Source organism: Rhododendron vialii, chromosome 10a (genome assembly GCF_030253575.1).
Source record: "Rhododendron vialii isolate Sample 1 chromosome 10a, ASM3025357v1".
NCBI classification, from domain to species: domain Eukaryota; kingdom Viridiplantae; phylum Streptophyta; class Magnoliopsida; order Ericales; family Ericaceae; genus Rhododendron; species Rhododendron vialii.
In genome coordinates this window covers 18,806,519-18,825,799 of record NC_080566.1, presented here as the reverse complement: position 1 = coordinate 18,825,799, position 19,281 = coordinate 18,806,519, and the positions used below count along the sequence as shown (strand labels likewise).

The following is a 19,281-nucleotide window of genomic DNA, read 5'->3' as shown; positions in this document are numbered from 1 at the left end:
GGACATCAGTGAAATCTACCCCAAAATATGGTGGCCCATTGTCAAAGACAATTTAACGGTCGAGAGTATCTCCATCTCAAATTTGAGTAAAAATATGAATAAAAGCTTCATTTAGTATTATTGTGTGAAATTTGCCATAAAAAATTTGAGTAAGGGTTTGAATGTAATTAAATTTGAGCGGTATAGGTTTGGATAAAGAATGAAGGAGGGTTTCAGGTGTTTTTTATTCAAATTTAAATTTAAGTCAAGATTTGATTGAAGATTGGAAATGCTCAGACGGCGCTAAAGGTAAACGACCCAATTTTTCTCCCCCTCTCGATGAACTCTCCCACTTGTCAAACCAAAGCAGTTGCAACCACTGTTTAGCTTAGCTATTCTATTCTCTGGTCTATCTGTCTATCGACAACCCCGTGCGAAGCCGTTATCGCCACTCACTCCTTCTCGCTGCTTTACGAAGAAACTCAATCACAATCGGTATCTCTCTCTCTCGGTTTCGATTTAGGACATTGGTTTAGGTATCGAATGTTTTGTGCCAAATTATTTTGTTTGGTAATCGTTTTATAGTCTTGTAGTGCAATTTCAAATATCGTACCTTGGGATGTCTGTGGGGTCTCCTAAGCGGATTTGTATGCGCGTTCGGTGCAAGGCATTAGGTATCCAGACTCCAGTGTCCACAGATTGTGCGTGCTGCACTTGGAGTGGAATAGCGAGATGAGTAGGGGCTGGGTGTGAGGAGTGTGCATGTGCACATGTAACTTGCCCATACATATGTTTATTCTTAGATGTTAGCCGAAAGTGGAGGAGTGCATGGAAATGACGTTTGAAGGTAACGAAATTAGAGAGAAATACATGGAGGATGAAAATGGAGGAAGAGAGAAGATAATAAAGGAAGTTCAAACAGTATTAAAAGAAGGGTATTATTTTTGAAAGAGGGAGTTGGGTTTTACTAGGATGTGAACTACTTGTATTTTGGATACTGGGTTTTGTCAAATTTGAAAATCTTTGTGTTGATTGTCATAATGGGTATCACAGCTGATGTTTATAATTTTGAAGACCATTCACTAGTTACGCACCTGTGATGATATCCTATAGGTAAGTGATATTGTGCATTTATGTTAGGGTCAGTCTTTTGATAGTGATATTGTGCACTTATTGCTTATGTGACTGATAATTTTTTTTTGTAGCTTGATCAACTTGTGATTTCTGATATAAGTAGTGTTGGAAATTGCTCCTTGGTTGCTAGAACATCAATAAGCTTAATACATCAAAACTTTAGTTTGGTTTTCTGCATGATATATTTAGTTGCTACAATGATTGAAGTTTTGTGGTTTTGTGGTGTTGGAGGAAATGCAAATGCACGCCTTCTCGGTCTGCTTAGACTGGCTCTTCCCCCCTCCACATGCCCTTCCTTGTCCCCAACTGCAATTGCTGTTTCCCCAAGCAGCTAGTTCCAGTATTAGCTCCATCATTCCTCCGTCATTTTCATCCCTTCCAACCACAAGAATCATAAACTTGAGATCCTTAGTAGCAAGAAAGCCTATTGCACCATCTTCCCAACCCTTCCATGCAAATTCTTCGAAAATAGAGTCCACCACTTTATTTGGCAACAACGAGGATGCTTCAGATGATGTTGATGTTGGTGGTGATGACAATAGAGAGGAGGATGACTCTGATCTCTCCGGAGGCATGGGGTTACTCTCCGTTGACAGAAGCAGCGGCGATGACGACATTGAGATTGAGATAGAAGAGATTAGGAAGAACTCTCGCAGAATTCGATCTCGGATTCCTATAGATGCGAGCCTTCAAACTGTATGGAATATCTTGACGGAATACGAGAAGTTAGCCGACTACATCCCTGGTCTCGCCGTCAGCCAAGTGCTTGAAAGGAGAGGCAATTTTGTCCGTCTTTTCCAGGTACCCTCATTTAACCAATAACCACACCACACACCCTCATTCCTTGTACTTCTTCCTTTTACTCCTTTTACGCCAAGTTTGCTTGAAGACTGTTTCTTGGTGTTTGGTTCCAAAAATTATATCTCAGAACTTGTGATCTCTTGCACACATTTTTGTAAAGGGGTTCACAACTCTTCCATAGCATATATACGGGAAGAGAGCTAAATTACCCTAAGTTACTCTATCTCACTACCCTACTGATCCTATCACTAACCAGCTTTGATATTAATAATCATGCTAGATGTAAGGCAGATTAGAAAACCTTTGGTTGTTTAGTTTTCAATTATTTCTTCAATTAAGAAAGAATTTGCTAAGTACTTGTTACCATACAGGGTTGTGTCGTCATATTTTTAAACAGCCAGAGTCAAAGTGAAATGCAGATTAACCATAGGTATTAAAGATATGTATTCCTTGTTAAAGCATCCAACTCAAAACCACTTGCAATGAGTGGAGAGCCTACCCAAGCTCATATACTAGTTATGGAGGTTATAATTAACCCATTTGGGACAAGTTCTAACATTCCTTTTTAAATGTAAATTCAACTCCTATCTTGTGCTCTGTTTATGCGTGTTATATGCTTTTCCACTTTTCATGTATTGGTGTTCTTACTTGTGTGCTCTCTCCAATACCAAACAATTATTGATGTCGTTTGACGCAAATGCTCACCTTTTGTTGGACTGCTGCTGCATCCCCTCTCTGCTGAATGAAATTTGAAATGTGATTCACTTTCACTCCCTATGATGCACGGACACGGACACGGAAATGCTAAAAAAATGGGGACACAGACACGACGGTGACACGCCACGTGTGTATTTATTTATATACATACATATATATTTGCAATTTTTTTCAACTTTAAATGGCCCCCGAATTTTTTTTAAATTACAGTGTGACCCCCGATTTTTTAAAAAAAGAAGTTTGATCCCTGAATTTTTTTTAAAAAATTACGGTTTGACCCCGCTGTGGTCCCATCAATGTCCCCCCGTGTCCCCCTCAAAAATTTAAATAAAAATATTGGACATGCCATGTGGCGTGTCAGACATGTGTCCTTGTGTCCGGACACTGTGATACGTCGACTTCTAGAGGTGTTGGTGCTTCATAGCTCACTCCTTAATCCTCTTCCCATTTAATTCAGTTGACAAGCCATTCAGAAGCAGCGAAAATTCTTATAGAGCTTTTAAAAAGTTTGTATCTTGCTTCTCTGCTCATAAATTGTTATCTAAGTAATGCTGTATCGCATGTAATGTTTCTAGGGGCCGGTTCTACCCACAAATTTTTGACACAAAATTTGACACTCGATCTCAACCATTGAAACCAATGGCTGAGATGAAATTTTACTCCCTTTCCTCTATCTCACATACACCTAATCTCTCCCTCCCTCCCTCACAACCGTGGGTCTCCAACTCCACGAACAACTGCTTCTCCCCACTCCGGCACCTCCATGTCCGGCCAGCCACATCTCCGGCGACTCCTAATTCCAGCAAACTCCACCTTCTCTCAAACCCTTCCAGTACTCCCCAACAAAGAATGAGATACTATATAATAATGACAAGGAGAAAGCTGAAAGCCTGAAGTAGATCGGGGAAGGCAGAAGCTCTCGAGTTGTGTTTGGAAAACTTGTACGAGCCCTAATCTGGTCGGGAAACTAACACATGCCCTAATCTGTAATTTGCAGAACCGCAGGCAGCAAGCCATGTTCAATCGTCGCCAGTTCAGATTAGGAAGAGAAAAAGGTCAGGTTTCGTATGAAAAAACCCTAACCCCCCCTCTCAACTACAGAAAACAAGGTGAATTTAATTCTTCCCTAAAAACAAGGTGAATTTACTGGATGAGGTTGAGAGAAGGTGGAGTTTGCCGGAATTAGGGGTCGTCGGCGTTGGGGTTGGCCGGACATGGAGGTGCCGGAGTGGGGAGTTGGAGACCACGGCTGTGAGATAGGAAGGGAGACCCACAGTTGTTCGTGGAGTTGGAGACCCATGGCTGTGAGGGATGGAGGGAGGGAGAGATTAGGTGTAAGTGAGATGGAGGAAAGGAAATACAATTTCATCTCGGCCATTGATTTCAATGGTTGAGATCGAGTGTAAAATTTTGTGTCAAAACTTGTGTGGGTAGAACCGGTCCCATGTTTCTAAACCAAAATACTTGATGCCATTAACCTTGAGATAATTCAAAACAAGATGACGTTGGACAAGAGTAAAAAGTTCAGAGTATGTAATAGCAGCATTTCTAAAGACAGATGATAACTTATGAGGCACACCCAAGGTTTTACATAATGGTTTTGGGACACGTACCAGTAACGATCGTGATTTTGCATCTCAACCTTTGGAATTTTCTCCATGGACACTTCCAAGTATTGTACCTGGGCATGAGAGTTACTGGTGAGGAGATTAATCATAGTGTAGTCATGGAGAAAAAAGAAGATTTTAGTTGATGACTCATTCAGTTGATTCACATTTATTGTACTTGGATTCTTGGGTACAGGCAATTTTTCTGTGCACTTGTTGGAAAGAAATCTTCCCATTTCAAGCCACTTGAAATTGCTTTTCTTATTTGTACTGTTATTTTGGCTTCAAATTAAAATCTTTGCTAAATTTGGATTGTGCATAGACATTTGTTTTTTGTCAAATTATTCTAATTCCTTATTCCTGTACAAGGGTCATAATTTTTTCTTGGCTTTTAACAGATTGGACAGCAGAACTTGGCGTTTGGGCTCATTTTCAATGCTAAAGGAACTATTGATTGCTACGAAAAGCCACTCGAGAATCTTCCTTCTGGTCATAGACGTGAGATTGAATTTAAGATGATTGAAGGAGACTTTAAGCTCTTTGAGGGAAAATGGTCTATCGAACAGGTAACCTTTTTCATTAATGCTGGATTCTAGCTGTTGTACTGCCGAAGCATCAATTTTGGTCTGCTATTAGTTAGAGTAGTGTTTTAAATGGCGAAAGGCGCACCGAGGTGTAACAGTCCCCAGGGGCTTTAGCGCAAGGCGCGGCGCTCGCTTTATTGACGCGAAGCGCAAAAAAAAAAAGATTCCTTCGCAATGGGGCAAATTTTATTAGAACAAGTTTTCAACACAAACACTTGTAAAACTTTCAAATGTCATAAAACATAACATGTCAATGGTTAAACGAAAGTACCAAACACGAAACATAGCATATCATCCATGAAAAGCTAACAGAATAATGTTTAGCCTTAGAGACATAACAAAAGGATTAAAGGCAACAAAATCTAGAGTCATGCATAGACATTAATCATCATTCTCAGAACCAAGAACTTCATCTTCAATTTCATCATCATCATCTGATGATTCTGATTTATATCCTTCCACATCTTCCTCCTCCTCATCATCCGTCTCCCATTCTCCCTCTTCAATCACCTCATCTATAAGAGATGTCTTTTTTCTTGAAGCCTTAGCCTTTGGAGTTGGTTTTGCCATTTTCGCGATAGGTATTGAGTTTGTTGACTTTGAACTTGATGCTCTAGTTGTTTTTCTTGGTTCTTCGGCTCCAGAAGCTAAAGCAACATCATCCCAATTCAAATCATCACCCTCAAACACAGCTTCTTCCTCCATCTTCCCAACCAACCATTCATTGCTCTCATCAATATCTTTGAAGGATATAGGATCAATGCAATCATGTTTGAGGTATCGGCGTCTCAATGCTCTATTGTACTTAACAAATACCAAATCATTGAGACGCTTTTGAGCTAGTCTATTCCTTTTTTTGGTGTGAATCTGCATTAACAATTAATTATACAAGGGACTTAAATTCATGATCATACATAACTAAAGGAAGTCAATGAATGAACTTGATTATCATATACTCACATGCTCAAAGACACTCCAATTACGCTCGCATCCCGAGGAACTACAAGTAAGGCTAAGAACTTTGACGGCAAATTTTTGCAAGTCGGGAGTGTCATGACCAAATGAGACCCACCAGTCAGCTGCACACCATAGCATATTGATATTGGAAAACATTCTTAAAGTGCAACTCTTAGGACTTAAATTAGTTACTAGATTAAGGTTAACATGGTGATACCTGGTGCCCTTGTATTTCTTTGCCTTATTGCCATTGGGTTACCGAAGAGTCCTTCAGCTCTCTCATACTTCATCAAGTCGGCACAAACAAGGTCTTGTGTATCATTATTGGGAATCAACTTTGTGATACATTTGTATAGGCCTCCAATGACTTCTGGAACTTTGCAAGCCTCTGGATCTTTGTAAAAAAATTCAGGATTTAAGTAAAAACTAGCTGCATGCAAAGGCCGATGCAATTGGGATTCCCACCTCTTGTTGATTATCTTAAAGACCTCATCATACAACTCCTTATTTTGATTGAAGGAATTTGCAATAGTTTCTTTAGCTCGATCCATAGCCTCATAAATGTATCCCATTGGAGGCTTGGCTTCTCCATCAACCAATCTAAGTACCTTAACAAGTGGGGATGCGAACTTGAGGGCAAGGAGCACATTCCTCCAAAATGAGGCCATCAACATGACTTTTTCTACATGTTTTCCTCCTTGCTCCTTTGCCCATTTGCTATTGGTCCACTTCTCTGAAATAAACATCTTCCTTAAGTTTCCCTTTTGTTCATAAACCCTTTGCAAAGTCAAAAAAGCGGTTGCAAATCGAGTTTTTGCCGGCTTAACGAGCTCCTTCCTTTGGGTAAATTGCCTCATCATATTCAACAAAGAGGGTCGATTATAAATATAACCATGAATCATTATTGCCCTTTCCCAAGTTGTTTTCAAATTTGGTAACTTAAAAATGTCTTCTAACATCAAGTCCAAGCAATGGGCGGCACACGGAGACCAAAACAAGTGAGGTCGTTTTGCCTCCAACAATCTCCCTGGTAATTGTTATAAATAAGTGGTGTTAGAAGTTAGAACTAGAAGTCTAGAATAATAAGTGATTTTTAATTGTTCATAACTTCAACTAAGTAAGTAACACAACCAAATAGCAAATAAAAATTCTCACCTGCCGCCACATTTGCCGCAGCACTATCCGTAACAACTTGAACCATGTTTGCTCCTCCAATATGCTCCACCCACCCATCAAGCAATTCATATATCATTTCTGCATCCTTTACAATTCCAGACGCATCCATAGATTTCAGAAACATGGTCCCCCTTGGAGAATTCACCAAAAGATTCATCAATGTTCTATTTTTCCTATCAATCCACCCATTGCTCATTAGCGTACACCCATATTGTTCTTGGTCTTTTTTGTGCTCCTCCATCAACTTGTTAACATGTTCTACCTCTTTTTTTAGAAGAGGGACTCGCACTTGATGATAAGTTGGTGGGGGCAAACCCGGACCGTATTGCCCAATAGCCTCTATCATTGGCGCAAAACAATCATTGTTCACAACATTTAGAGGTATCCCACAATCATATATCCACATTGCAATAGCCCGATGAGCCCGGTCTTTCAATATTTTCTTATATGGTTCATTATCATCAATTTTTGGCTGTTTGCCCTTGGCTTTTCTATTTTCCACCACCACCTCTGGTTCAGGAGTGTAGTAAGTGTCGAGAGGCCCTATGTTTCTTGGTTTCTTAGGCTTAGAATGAATAGATGCGGAGGTTGTGCTTCCGTGAGTAGAAGATTTCTTAGAACGGGGATTAGATTCAATAATATCATCATCCAGGTCAAGGTCATAATCATCAGCATTCATTGCATCATCAAAATCTGGTACAAACTTAATTTGACTCTATGCTTCATCCCTTTTACGTATAAACTCCCTCATCTCCTCTCTAACCTCAGGTGGGCATCGGCGACATGCCGCCGTATTCCTTTTAGCTCCTCCTGCAAGGTGTTGCTTGATTCTTGACACACCCCCATTTTTCACTTCGTTACAAAATATACATTTCAACTTGATATTATTGTGTGGATCAACCTTTTCGCAATACTTCCAACCAGGGTCCTTTTTACTAGAATTTTCAGATGTCATCTATAATTAACAAGTACAAATAATACCATAAACACATATAGCTGCTCGGAAAAAAAAAAAAAAAATCTAACAGCGGAACAGCCCAGGAGGTAATTAATGAGAAAACAGAAGGACTCAAATGCGGAGAGAGAGAGGGGTATGAACGTGAACACTGTATTGATGGGCATAGTACTGTGTGTGCACACAAATGAACCAGTACTGCTCTTATTAAATTTTCTAATCTGTTATACTCTGTCTTTCAATTTTCTGAATGTAATTAAACAGAAAAAAAAATGTAGGGTAAGAGAAATAAATGCGACTGAATTAATTTATTTCATGGTACAAGTAAAAGAAGTATGAACGGAATGAAGGGGATGAAGACAGTTTACTAGAGAGGCTAGAGAGAGAGAGAGAGAGAGAGAGAGAGAGAAACTGGGAATGCGGCTCTTTTTTTTGCATGCCAAACACGTCTCTATCCTTTTGTGAGTTTGGAACTCACTTGGTCCTCCTCCAAGAAAAAATTGCCCAGGAGGTTAAAAAAAAAAGAAAAGAAACAGGCCTATAAAGAAAAAGAGAAAAAAATTTCCCAAAAAAAGAAAAGAAACAGGCGTATAAAGAAAAAGAAAAAAGAAGAAGAAAGAAGAAGAAAAAATTGCGGCACCACTGCACTCTTCTTCCCTCTCATAATCGACTGAATCACTGATTACTGAAGAAAAAGAAAAAAGAAGGAAGAAGAAGAAAAAGAAGAAGAACCAGAGGAGGAGGAGGAGGAGGAGGAGGTTACCTCGCTGAAGAGTGAAACTGAAGCCTGAAGCTGCTGTCTCGATCGATCGTCGATCGCTTGTCACCGAAGCTGCTCGGCTGCTGCTGGGTATGTATCGTGTATGATCGATCAACCAATTAGGGTTGGAATTAAACTTAAAAGCAAATATTATTCAGTGCATCGCGTGTGTTTTCTGCAGAAAATCTGCACCATCGGATCAATTTTTGGATCACAGACAAAAGGCGTGCGCCTCTGCGCCTTGCGCCTCTACGCCTTGCGCCTCTGCGCCTTGCGCCATAGCGTGCGCCTTGGTGCCTTTTCTGCGCCTTGGTGTTCTCCGCTATAGCGCTACTCTTTGAAGCGCAGAAGCTGCGCTATAGCGCGCGCTTTTTAAATCACTGAGTTAGAGACATTTTTCTAGTAGCTGCTAGCAATTCACTAGAATGAGGCCGTTTGATAGTGTTTCCTTATCTTAGCTGCTCGCAGTAATGAACCCATTATGGATGTTAGTTAAGGTGTTTACTTGTTTCCAGATTTCTTCATTTGTAACCTATTCATGGGACAATATTTACTGTTAAGGAAGTTCATAGAGGCCAAATTCATTAGTTCTTTGGTACATTTGAAAATCTAAGAACACTGATATAGATACGGATATGGATGCAGACACAACATATCTTCATTTCACTAAGAAGCCAGGACATGGACATGTTGTATGCAATAGGTATACATGTTGTGGTATATTAATTGTACACAGAGAATGAAAAATACATTAAAAGGTAAAAAAATACTAATGTGATGATGATATGTTTTGACTGTAAACCAAATCAAACCAAACCGAGCCTTACGTCCCAATCACTTAGGGTTGGCTACATGAATCCGTTTCCTCCATTGAGCTCTGTCAATGGCCATTTGTTCACACAGACCCATTATACTCATATCTTTGCGCACTACAGCATCTAATGTCAATTTAGGTCTACCCCTCCCTGTAACATTGCTATCTAGAGCTATCCTATCTGTTCTCTTAAGTACTGCATCTTCTGGTCTACAGTAGATATGTCCAAACCACCTTAGCCTATTTTCCCTCAACTTCTCCTCTATAGGTGCTACACCTACCCTCTCACGAACAGTTTCATTTCTAATCTTGTCTCGTCTAGTCTTACCACACATCCACCTTAACATTCTCATTTCCGCTACACTCATCTTGCTCACATGTTGTTTCTTAATAGGCCAACATTGTCCCATAAAGCATCGCTGGTCTTATGGCAGTTCCATAGAATTTTCCCTTCAATTTTGTGGGTACTCTCTTGTCACATAGTACACCAGCAGCGCTTCTCCACTTGAGCCACCCCACTTGGAACCTATGGGTCACATCATCAACAATCTCTCAATCTCTACTAATAATTGAGCCTAAATACCTAAAATGATCACTTTTTGGTATCTTCTGGTCTTGGATCATCACTTTTTCTTCATGTGCACGACTGGTACCACTAAACTTGCACACCATATACTCAGTTTTACTCCTACTTATCCGAAAACCCTTTGACTCTAATGCTTCCCTCCAAATTTCTAGTTTTGTATTGACACCTCTAGCGGTTTCATCTACGAGGACAATGTCATCTGCAAACATCATACACCATGGAATATCCTCTTGAAATTGTTTAGTCAATTCATCCATAACTAAGGCAAAGAGGTACAGGCTCAGGGTTGACCCTTGATGCAATCCTACGGTGATTGGGAATTCACTTGTTTCCCCTACTACTGATTTAATGGTAGTGACGGCACCTTCATACATGTCTCTAATCACCTCAATATACCCTTTGGTCACTCATTTTCTCACCAAAACCCACCATATGATGTCGCTAGGCACCCTATCATAAGCCTTTTCTAAGTCTATGAAAACCATATAGAGATCCTTCTTATTTGCTCTGTGTTTTTCTACCAATCTCCTTAATGGGTAGATAGCTTCCATGGTTGATCTTCCTGGCATGAACCCAAACTGTTTCTCTGGCACCGTAGTCACCATCCTCAAGAGATGCTCAATAACTCTTTCCCACAACTTCAACGTATGACTCATCAATTTAATTCCTCTATAGTTGTTGCAGCTTTGAATATCCCCTTTATTCTTATAGATAGGTACTAAGGTGCTCCTCCATTTGTCGGACATCTTCCTAGTCATAACAATCTTGTTGAACAACTTCGTCAACCAAGTCACTCCCAAGTCACCTAGACTTTTCCACACTTCAATAGGGATACCATTTGGTCCTAGGGCCTTACCCAGTTTCATCCTTTTCAAAGCTTTAACCACTTCGAACTTTTGTATTCTTCGATAAAACTCATATTCTATGTTCTCGCTAGGTACATACACTTCCTCCCCGCCAAAGCCTCCTTCATGTATCTCGTTTAACAACTTATCGAAATATGACTTCCATCAATCCTTGATCGCCTTGTCTTTCACCAACACCACCGAATCAATACCTTTTATATACTTAACTTGAGAAACGTCTCTAGCTTTCCTTTCTCGTAGCTTAGCAAGTTTATAAATAATCTTTTCTCTATTTTTACTATCGAGTCTAGCATTGAAATTCTCATAGGGTTTCAACTTAGCATCCCTAACGGCTTTCTTAGCTTCCTTGCTAGCTTGCTTATAACCTTGAAATTTTTTCACTTTCTGGTCCTTTTGCCACTTTTTAAAGCACTCCTTCTTTACTTTTACCATGGTTTGAACCTCGTCATTCCACCACCATGTCTCCTTAGAAATTGGACTTTTTCCCTTCGAGTTGCCAAGAACTTCTTTCGATATTCTTCTAATACCGTCAGCTATCGTATTCCACATATTGTCACTATCGCCTTCCACTCCCTACCGTACTTCTTGAGACATTCTTTCCTTAAATACCTCTAGTTTCTCCCCTCTTAGGCCCCACCATTTAGTCCGTGGGCATCTAGTTTCCTTTCTCCTTCTATTATTCCCCTTTAGACAAATATTTAACACCAGAAGTCTATGTTGTGCCACTAGACACTCTCCAGGAATAACCTTACAATCCTTACATGTCAAGCGGTTTGCACCTCTAGCAAGAAAATAGTCGATTTGGCTTCTATTGGCTCTACTCTTAAAGGTAATTAAATGCTCCTCTCGCTTCCTATAGAGAGTATTCCCAACTATAAGGTCAAAAGCTACTGCGAAATCTAAAATCCTCCTACCACCTTCGTTAAGGTCACCAAATCCAAAGCCACCATTCAGCTTCTCATACCCTTGCTTATGCATTCTCACACGACCATTGAAATCGCCTCCTATAAACAGCGTCTCCCCAAAAGGTATCCCTTGAACCATGTCATCCATTTGCTCCCAGAATTGCTCTTTAATAAGATCATCCAAGCCTACTTAGGGTGCGTAAGCACTAATAATATTAACTATACTCTCTCCGATCACAAGTTTAATTGAAATAATCTGATCTCCTTTTCTCGTTACTGTAACTACCGAATCTACTACAATACCTACCCCATTTCTATGTCTATCCTTACCTGTATAGTAAAGCTTATAACCTGTGTCCTCTATCTCCCTAGCTTTCTCCCTTACCCACTTAGTCTCCTGAAGGCAAGCTATACTAATCCTCCTCCTAAGCATGGTGTCAACTAACTCCCTAATCTTACCTGTTAATGTCCCTATATTCCAAGTTGCTAAATGAATCCTATAGTCCTGGGCTAGCTTCTGTACCTGCGCTCGTCCAGGCACGCGCAAGAACCCTTGCTCACTTATCACCACATTCGGGTGCTAGTGTGGCGCCCCTTGCTCATTTTTCGAAGCACCCGAAGGCAGACACAACGCGTCGCTTAAAGGGAACGCCCTAGCATGTCTCGTAATCATATTTGGATTCATGTCATAAAGATCTAATGGGTTTTTTTACGTGCTGGCTGTCAGCTACCTAACGCATAACCGTCCTCCTTTATCCGGGCTTGGGACCGGCTGGGAAATAAAGATAAGACTCTAAGCACGAACTAGGCAGAGTTACGTGTTGACTGTATATATTTAAATTAGGAAGGGGAATATATTTAGATAGCTAGGTTAGGAATCTGTATATTTGATTGATGTGTATTTCTCTATTTCAATATTTTGTTTCCTTAGTTGGTAGGTTGCTTGTATTATAAATTGTCCTCCAATGTGAGAAGAATAAATCAATCTGAATTCATTCGACATGGTATCAGAGCGGGTTAAGAAACCCTAATATCTTTTTCCTCATCCTTTTTATTTCTCTCTCGTCTCTCTCGCTTATCTCGATAACAGAAATCTTCAGGCCATCTCGTCTCCCTCATCTCTCTCCTCACACCCATTTTGACACCCAATCTCAGCCATTCATTTCAATGGCTGAGATCAAAACACACTCTCTCCTCCCTCTCCCCTCCTCACCCTATCTCTTCTCCCTCCCTCTTTCCCCCAACACACCCCCACCTTCCCAGAACCCATTCTGCCCGGCGACTCATTTCCCGGCGCCCCATTTTCCGGTGACCCATTTTCTGGCACCTCATTCTCCGGCGACCCATTTGCTAGCAACCAATTTCCCGGCGATCCCCTTCTCCTCCTCTTCTCTTCTCTCTCTCCTCACCTTGAGGTGAACAAACTGGCTGTATTCTTTTTTTTTTCTTTCAGAAGCCACGTCAAAACCACAAGGATTGATATTCTTTCCATTAGAACATTACTACCCCTGAGTTGTGTAGGCCAATATCAACTTTTTCCTTTGTATCATAATGTTTTGCTTGGAGTATGTAAACAGCAGCTGCAACCTTACTATCTTCCAAAAAAATTTTCAAAAGTTCCGTATGTGTTTCCATATCATCAAACAAGAACCCAGAAATACCTCACAAGTTCAAAAATTAAACATCAATATCATCAAACAAGAACCCAGAAATACCTCACAAGTTCCTAAACATTTTCATTTTCTTTACAAAACACAGCATCAAGTAACCTACTTAATCAACATTCTGAAACAAAACAAAATCAGCATCTCAAATACTATACGACTCCATGAGTTGACTTACAAAAATACTCCATGGTTATTCAGAGCAATCCTAGCCTTCGCTCCAACGATGTTTGACCTGTACAAAACACGAAGTTACACTTTCATCAAGTAACAAGATTTGTGCATGCAAATGTTAAGCAACAAGTTTTGACTTACCATCTCCTCATTAAGTAAACTCTTGGTCACTATTAGAATATTGTGCTTTCACTTCTAAGGCTGTTGAAGAAAATTGAGAATTAGGAAAAAGTAACATTATTAATGCGAAGTAAATAAGAACATTAATGTCAAAAAAAATTGTAATTCACTTACATTTGTTAGCTTTACTCATTGGATTTGAAGGACAAGTCCTTTTATCATGTCCTGAATTTTTGCACAAGTTACACTTTCTTTTCTTCTTGCTTAATGCCAACTCCATACCACTTTTCAATCTTCCAGAGTTTATACTAGCACCTTTTCCCTTCACATCCTTTTTCCTAGCCTTGGTTAGTGAGATGTTTGGAGCCGAAAGCAATATCTGAGATGGCTCAATAGAATGTAAATTATCTCTATCATCACAAACATCGATTGGAGGCACATGAGAAACTACTTTTTGGAGCTTCTTGTGGAGAGCATTCATAGCTTCAATATAAATTGTGTATGCCTCATTTGATGGGGCGGCCAAACAAGCCAATTTTGTAGATTCTTGACACATGTCTAAGTCATAATGACTCGGATTCTTCTTTGCCATTGCCATGCACTAATCCTTCGGAATCAATGATCCTAAATTTGTTGGCCTTTTGCCTCCATCGTGGAAGAATAAAATGGTCCGGTATTGCATCAATGTCTAGTCGGACAAACACTTTCAACATGTGTCTACACAAAATTCCAACAAACTCAAAGTTTTGGCATTCACACATACCCTCGTAGGTTTGCAAATCCAATGTCACGGTAAACTTTTGAAGTTCATCATCTTTTGACTTCACTATGAACAATTGAAATCTATTGGCATTTTCCGCATTTTCAACTTTGTAATGAAAGACTTCACTCATTTCATTCTTGAACTTGTTGAAGATGTTTCTAGTATAAACTTTTGCCGCATGCTTCAACAAAAATTCATTGTCATTCACAATCCGAAACTTATGTTCGGACTCAAAATCTTCATCACTTTCCCTTTTCACAATCCTCTTCAACGCTTGGTCATACTTGACGGCAAATTCTTTGAGATTAGTCGAAGTTACAAAATCATCAAAAAATGAATTGACGCCCTCACTACGTCCGGTAGTATTCATACCCGCGAAGAATGTGCCACGATTATAAACAGGTACCCATGAATCATGAATATCATACAATTGTTGAAGCCATTTGTTGCTTTCTAACCCATTTTCCTTCTTCAATTCCATCCATCTCTCTTTAAAATCCTCTTTCTTATATGTCGTCCAAATACATTTTTTCACATCCTTCTTGAATTTTGATCTCTTGTAATACACTTGTGACAAATTTTCAACAAATTTCTTCGTAATGTGCCAAATGCATAGACGATGACGGGTGTTGGGAAAGACTGGTGATCGCTGCCTTCATTGCCAAGTTTTGGTCAGTGATGATACAAGTTGGAGGATGTCCTCCCATAGCTTCAAGCCATGTCTCAAACAACCATAAAAATGTTGCCTCTGTCCCGTCTTGTAAAAGTGCACATCTGAACTGTATTGACTGCATGTGATGGTTTACTCCCGTAAATAGTGCAAAAGGCATATCATACTTGTTTGTTCGATATGTTGTGTCAAATGTGACTACGTCCCCAAAATAATGATACGCCATGCGAGATTGAGAGTCCACCCAAAAAAAATTCACTGCCCTCTCACTTTCATCACATTGAATTGCATAAAAAAATTGTGGATTTTGTGCTTGTTTGTTCCTAAAGTAGGTGAGGAGTGATTGTGCATCCCCGCCATCTAGCTCTTTATGCCTCACATTCCTCAAATGATTATAGCAATCCCTATTATCAAAGCCCATGTGTTTGCCATCAAAAATTGAAGGAACTTTACTAACTTTCAAATTTTCTCTATGAAATACTTCAGTCAAATCCTTAACTGCTTTGGGCATGTGTCGATTTGACTTCATTTTCATCCTCTTGGATGGAGTCACTAATGGGTGGTTGTGATTGTCGTTGAAAACTGTTACTTTCCATTTGGTACTCCATTTGTCATTCACAATCTGCAACAGAGCCTTGCATCCACATCTAACAGTTGAACAATTTCTAGCCCTTTTCTTCGGTATCACGTTTTCATCTTCCTCTCTCTCGTCATTCCCCTCCACGACACCATCGCTCTTTGTTTTCGCCATATACCTTCCTTCTTTTGTGCAAACAAATACCATATTAGTCACTTCATCCAACCGATTTCATCCTTTTTTTGATGTCCGAGTGCGAATCCAAAAGCCATTTTGTTGACCATAGTCCTCATAATATTTTCTTGCTTCTTCAATTGTCTCGAAATATAGCTCACTTGACGGTGCTTTTAACCCTTGCACATTGTTATTTGGAATCTGAAAATCATCTACTTCGACATCATCTACTCCAAAAGTTTCTTCCATTGTTCACCCTTCACAAGTCGTGAACACTTATTATGGTGAATATTACCCCAAATCAAATTACTCAATATACAAGCATCCAGGGCAAAGAAAATTATAACCAATTTTCGTATTGTGAATGACATTGAATGGGAAAAAAAAAGGAAGAAGAAGAAGAAGGTAACACAATTTTCGGCAATCGGCAAGTTACTGGACCACTAAATTCTAGCAACGCAATTTTTTAATATAAACTCAGTAAAATACTCCATATGGCAATAAACTACATATAATCCCAATAAAGTATACCATATCCCAATAAATTACACCATATGACAATCGGCAAGTTCAAGAAAATTTGGAAAAAAGACCCCAAATTTATCTAAGAGACAGAGTGAGAAATAGAGTAGCACATGTTTTAAGGAAGAAGAATACCCAAGTCCGGAGCACCTAATTCGATGTCCAATAGTGCTGGACGAATTTTTACCACTGCTTTCGTGGCTTTGCGCGTGGAAGAGAGAGAGGATGGAGGAGAGGATATGGAGGGGGAGAGAGATAGAGCCTCGCTGGAGAAGTGGATCCTTGCCGGAGATGGGTGCGTCGCAGAGGAGACTCGCTGGAGATGGAGGTGGCTGAGATGGAGGGGCGAAGGGAGAGGGCGTCGGTGTTTACAGGGAGGGAGGGATAACGTCAGGGACGTCGATATGTTTACATCCCCAAAAAAAATGACCGGGAAGGGCTTCATCCAAGCAATTTTTGTTTGAACCGTTCGATAAAAAACAAACAAAAACTGCTCGGATGAAGCCCTTCCTGGTCATTTTTTTTGCTGATTTCTTGCGGGTACCCTTAAAATCACGTTTTGAACATATTGAGCGGCTCGGATCATTTCACGACTCACACCCAATATGTGACTGAGCACCATCGTCGGACATCACCAGCCTCCGATGACCCTCACCGACCTCTTACGAGGCCTCCTTGACCTCCAGCAACCTTTGACAGGACTCAAAATCTACTATGTTGACCCGAAATCCACTAGGTTGACTTGAAATCAACTGGGTTGTCTCGAAATCTGCTGGGGTGACTCAAAATTGCTGGGTCAGAATATTCGAGGCTGTTCGTAACTCCATCTCTCTGATTATACACCTTTGAGCTATGATTGAGGGGGAGCCATCTAAGACTGCTATGCCAGATGAAATCTCCATTCTAAGTCTGAGTATGATTCTATGATCCAACGAGCACATGCATCTCTTCCTCCACTGTCAATGTTGTCTCTTCAGGTAACACATGTCTTCATTCCTCTTCCCATGCACCTTGGGTTCTCGACTCTGGAGCCTTTGAACATATGACGGGTAATTTGTCACTTTTATATGATGTTTCTCCTTTTGTTCCTTCCTATGTTACTAGTGCTAATGTAATGAAAACTCAAGTGCATGGCATTGGCACGTAGCGTACTTCTGGTCTCACTTTTCCTTCTGTTTTATACTTACCCGGCTTTCCTTTTAACTTACTATCCATTTATAAACTCACCCACAATTTCCAGTGTTCAGTAACCTTATATTCCTCTCATTGTGAATTTCAAGATCTCAAGACGCAGAGGATGATTGGTGGGGGTTATGAGAAGAATGGTTTTTACTACTTTCAGCCACCTGGTTTCTCGAATCCATCTGCTCTTCATTCTACCACAACACCATATCAGCAGCACTGTTGTCTAAGGCACCTGTCATCTGTTAACCTTAGAACTTTAGTTCCATCTTTACTTGATTTTTCTACTTTTAATTGTGAAACCTGTGAACTGAGTAAACATTGGAGAGTTACCTTTTCTCCTCGCACTAATTCACCTAGTTTGCACCCTTTTGCTCTTGTTCACTTTGATATTTGGGGACCATCTCGGACCACTGGTTTATGTGGCTCTCGGTATTTTGTTACATTTGTTGATGATTTTTCTCGTTTAACTTGGATTTATGTGCTTAAAGCTCGATCGCAAATCTTTACTGTGTTTCAATCATTTTATGCTAAAGTGCTAAATCAATTTAATGCCAACTTAAAAGTTTTTCGTACAGATAATGCTCAAGAATATCTGGCTAAACCTTTTCAACATTTTCTAGACTCTAAAGGCATTATCCATCAAACAACTTGTGTCTCTACCCCACAACAAAATGGTATCGCTGAACTGAAAAATGGCCCTGTACTGGCCATTGCTCGTGCTCTTATGATCCACATGCATGTACCAAAATATTTTTGAGGAGATGCAGTTCTAACTGCTGGGTGCCTTTTAAATAGAATGCCGACTCATGTTTTGCAGGGTAGATCATCTTTTCAAGTCATGTTTCCTGATAAGAATCCCTTTCCTCTTCCCCTCAAATTTTTTGGTTGTGTTGCTTTTGTTCACAACTTGCACCCTGATCGGTCCAAACTTGACCCTCGCTACAAACACAAAAAGGGTACAGGTGTTACAGTCCTACATTACGTAAGCACATTATTAGTGCCGATGTCATCTTTTTTGAGACAGTTCCGTATTATTCCCAAGAAAGCGCTCACATACAGGATCCACTAATCTCGACTCTCCACTCTGGTACTTCCACCAGCACTTCCTGATATTGCCAGACCCCAGGTTACCCAAGTCTATGTTCGTCGTGCTCCGACTACTACTCCATTTGCTTCTGCTCATTCTCCCCCACCGTCTCCTCTACCGTCTATAGATCCACCGGCTACAGATTCACCTCCACCTTCCTCTCTTGACCTACCCATTACCGTGAGAAAGGGTACATGTGCTTGGACATCTCATCCTATTTCTCACTTTGTTTCGTATAATCGTTTGTCCTCCTCGTTTGTCCGACCTCGAATCTGAATTCATTCGACAATACGGAAAAAGCAAGAACCTGTAAATTAGAATTGAATCCCTCGGAACTTTGCAAAATTTCATTTTGACTTCAGAATGTGTCCCTAGCAAATCCAAATATTGTGTATTGGAAAAATTATTGGACATGGTCGGGTGTATCTGAAAACAGTAAGGAGCGTGTCCCAACGTGTTTGCGTTTGACTCGTGTTGGACATGGATATGTGTGGCCGGTAGATG

At 40.2% G+C, this 19,281-nt stretch overlaps 3 protein-coding genes across 12 annotated transcripts in view; 1 reads left to right on the top strand and 2 right to left on the bottom strand.

Moving 5' to 3' along the window:
* The first annotated feature begins 246 nt into the window (after positions 1 to 246).
* Positions 247 to 19,281, top strand: part of LOC131302416 (uncharacterized) — a 30,487-nt gene continuing 11,452 nt past the window's right edge. For 6 of the 9 annotated variants that reach the window (XM_058329039.1, XM_058329035.1, XM_058329037.1 and 3 more), the window contains exons 1-3: positions 276 to 474; positions 1,345 to 1,914; positions 4,637 to 4,804. In XM_058329039.1, the coding sequence (XP_058185022.1) occupies positions 1,348 to 1,914; positions 4,637 to 4,804 (735 nt within the window). In that variant the 5' untranslated portion in view covers positions 276 to 474; positions 1,345 to 1,347. Of the gene's footprint in view, positions 475 to 1,344; positions 1,915 to 4,636; positions 4,805 to 19,281 lie in introns of all 9 variants that reach the window. The other 3 variants (XM_058329032.1, XM_058329031.1, XM_058329033.1) reach the window with 1 other exon arrangement.
* Positions 13,535 to 14,397, bottom strand: LOC131302419 (uncharacterized). Its single transcript, XM_058329043.1, has 2 exons — positions 13,974 to 14,397; positions 13,535 to 13,880 (listed from the first exon to the last, which is right to left on the bottom strand). Exons 1-2 carry the CDS (start codon positions 14,395 to 14,397, stop codon positions 13,831 to 13,833), a joined length of 474 nt encoding a protein of 157 aa, XP_058185026.1. The 3' UTR covers positions 13,535 to 13,830.
* Positions 13,535 to 16,594, bottom strand: LOC131302418 (protein FAR1-RELATED SEQUENCE 5-like). Of its 2 annotated transcripts, none has more exons than XM_058329041.1 (2): positions 15,690 to 16,594; positions 13,535 to 13,740 (listed from the first exon to the last, which is right to left on the bottom strand). In XM_058329041.1, the coding sequence occupies exons 1-2, from the start codon at positions 16,014 to 16,016 to the stop codon at positions 13,714 to 13,716; spliced, it is 354 nt and encodes a 117-aa protein (XP_058185024.1). In that variant the 5' UTR covers positions 16,017 to 16,594; the 3' UTR covers positions 13,535 to 13,713. The 2 variants fall into 2 exon arrangements, with proteins under 2 accessions (XP_058185024.1, XP_058185023.1); XM_058329040.1 differs by having other exon boundaries at positions 13,821 to 16,016.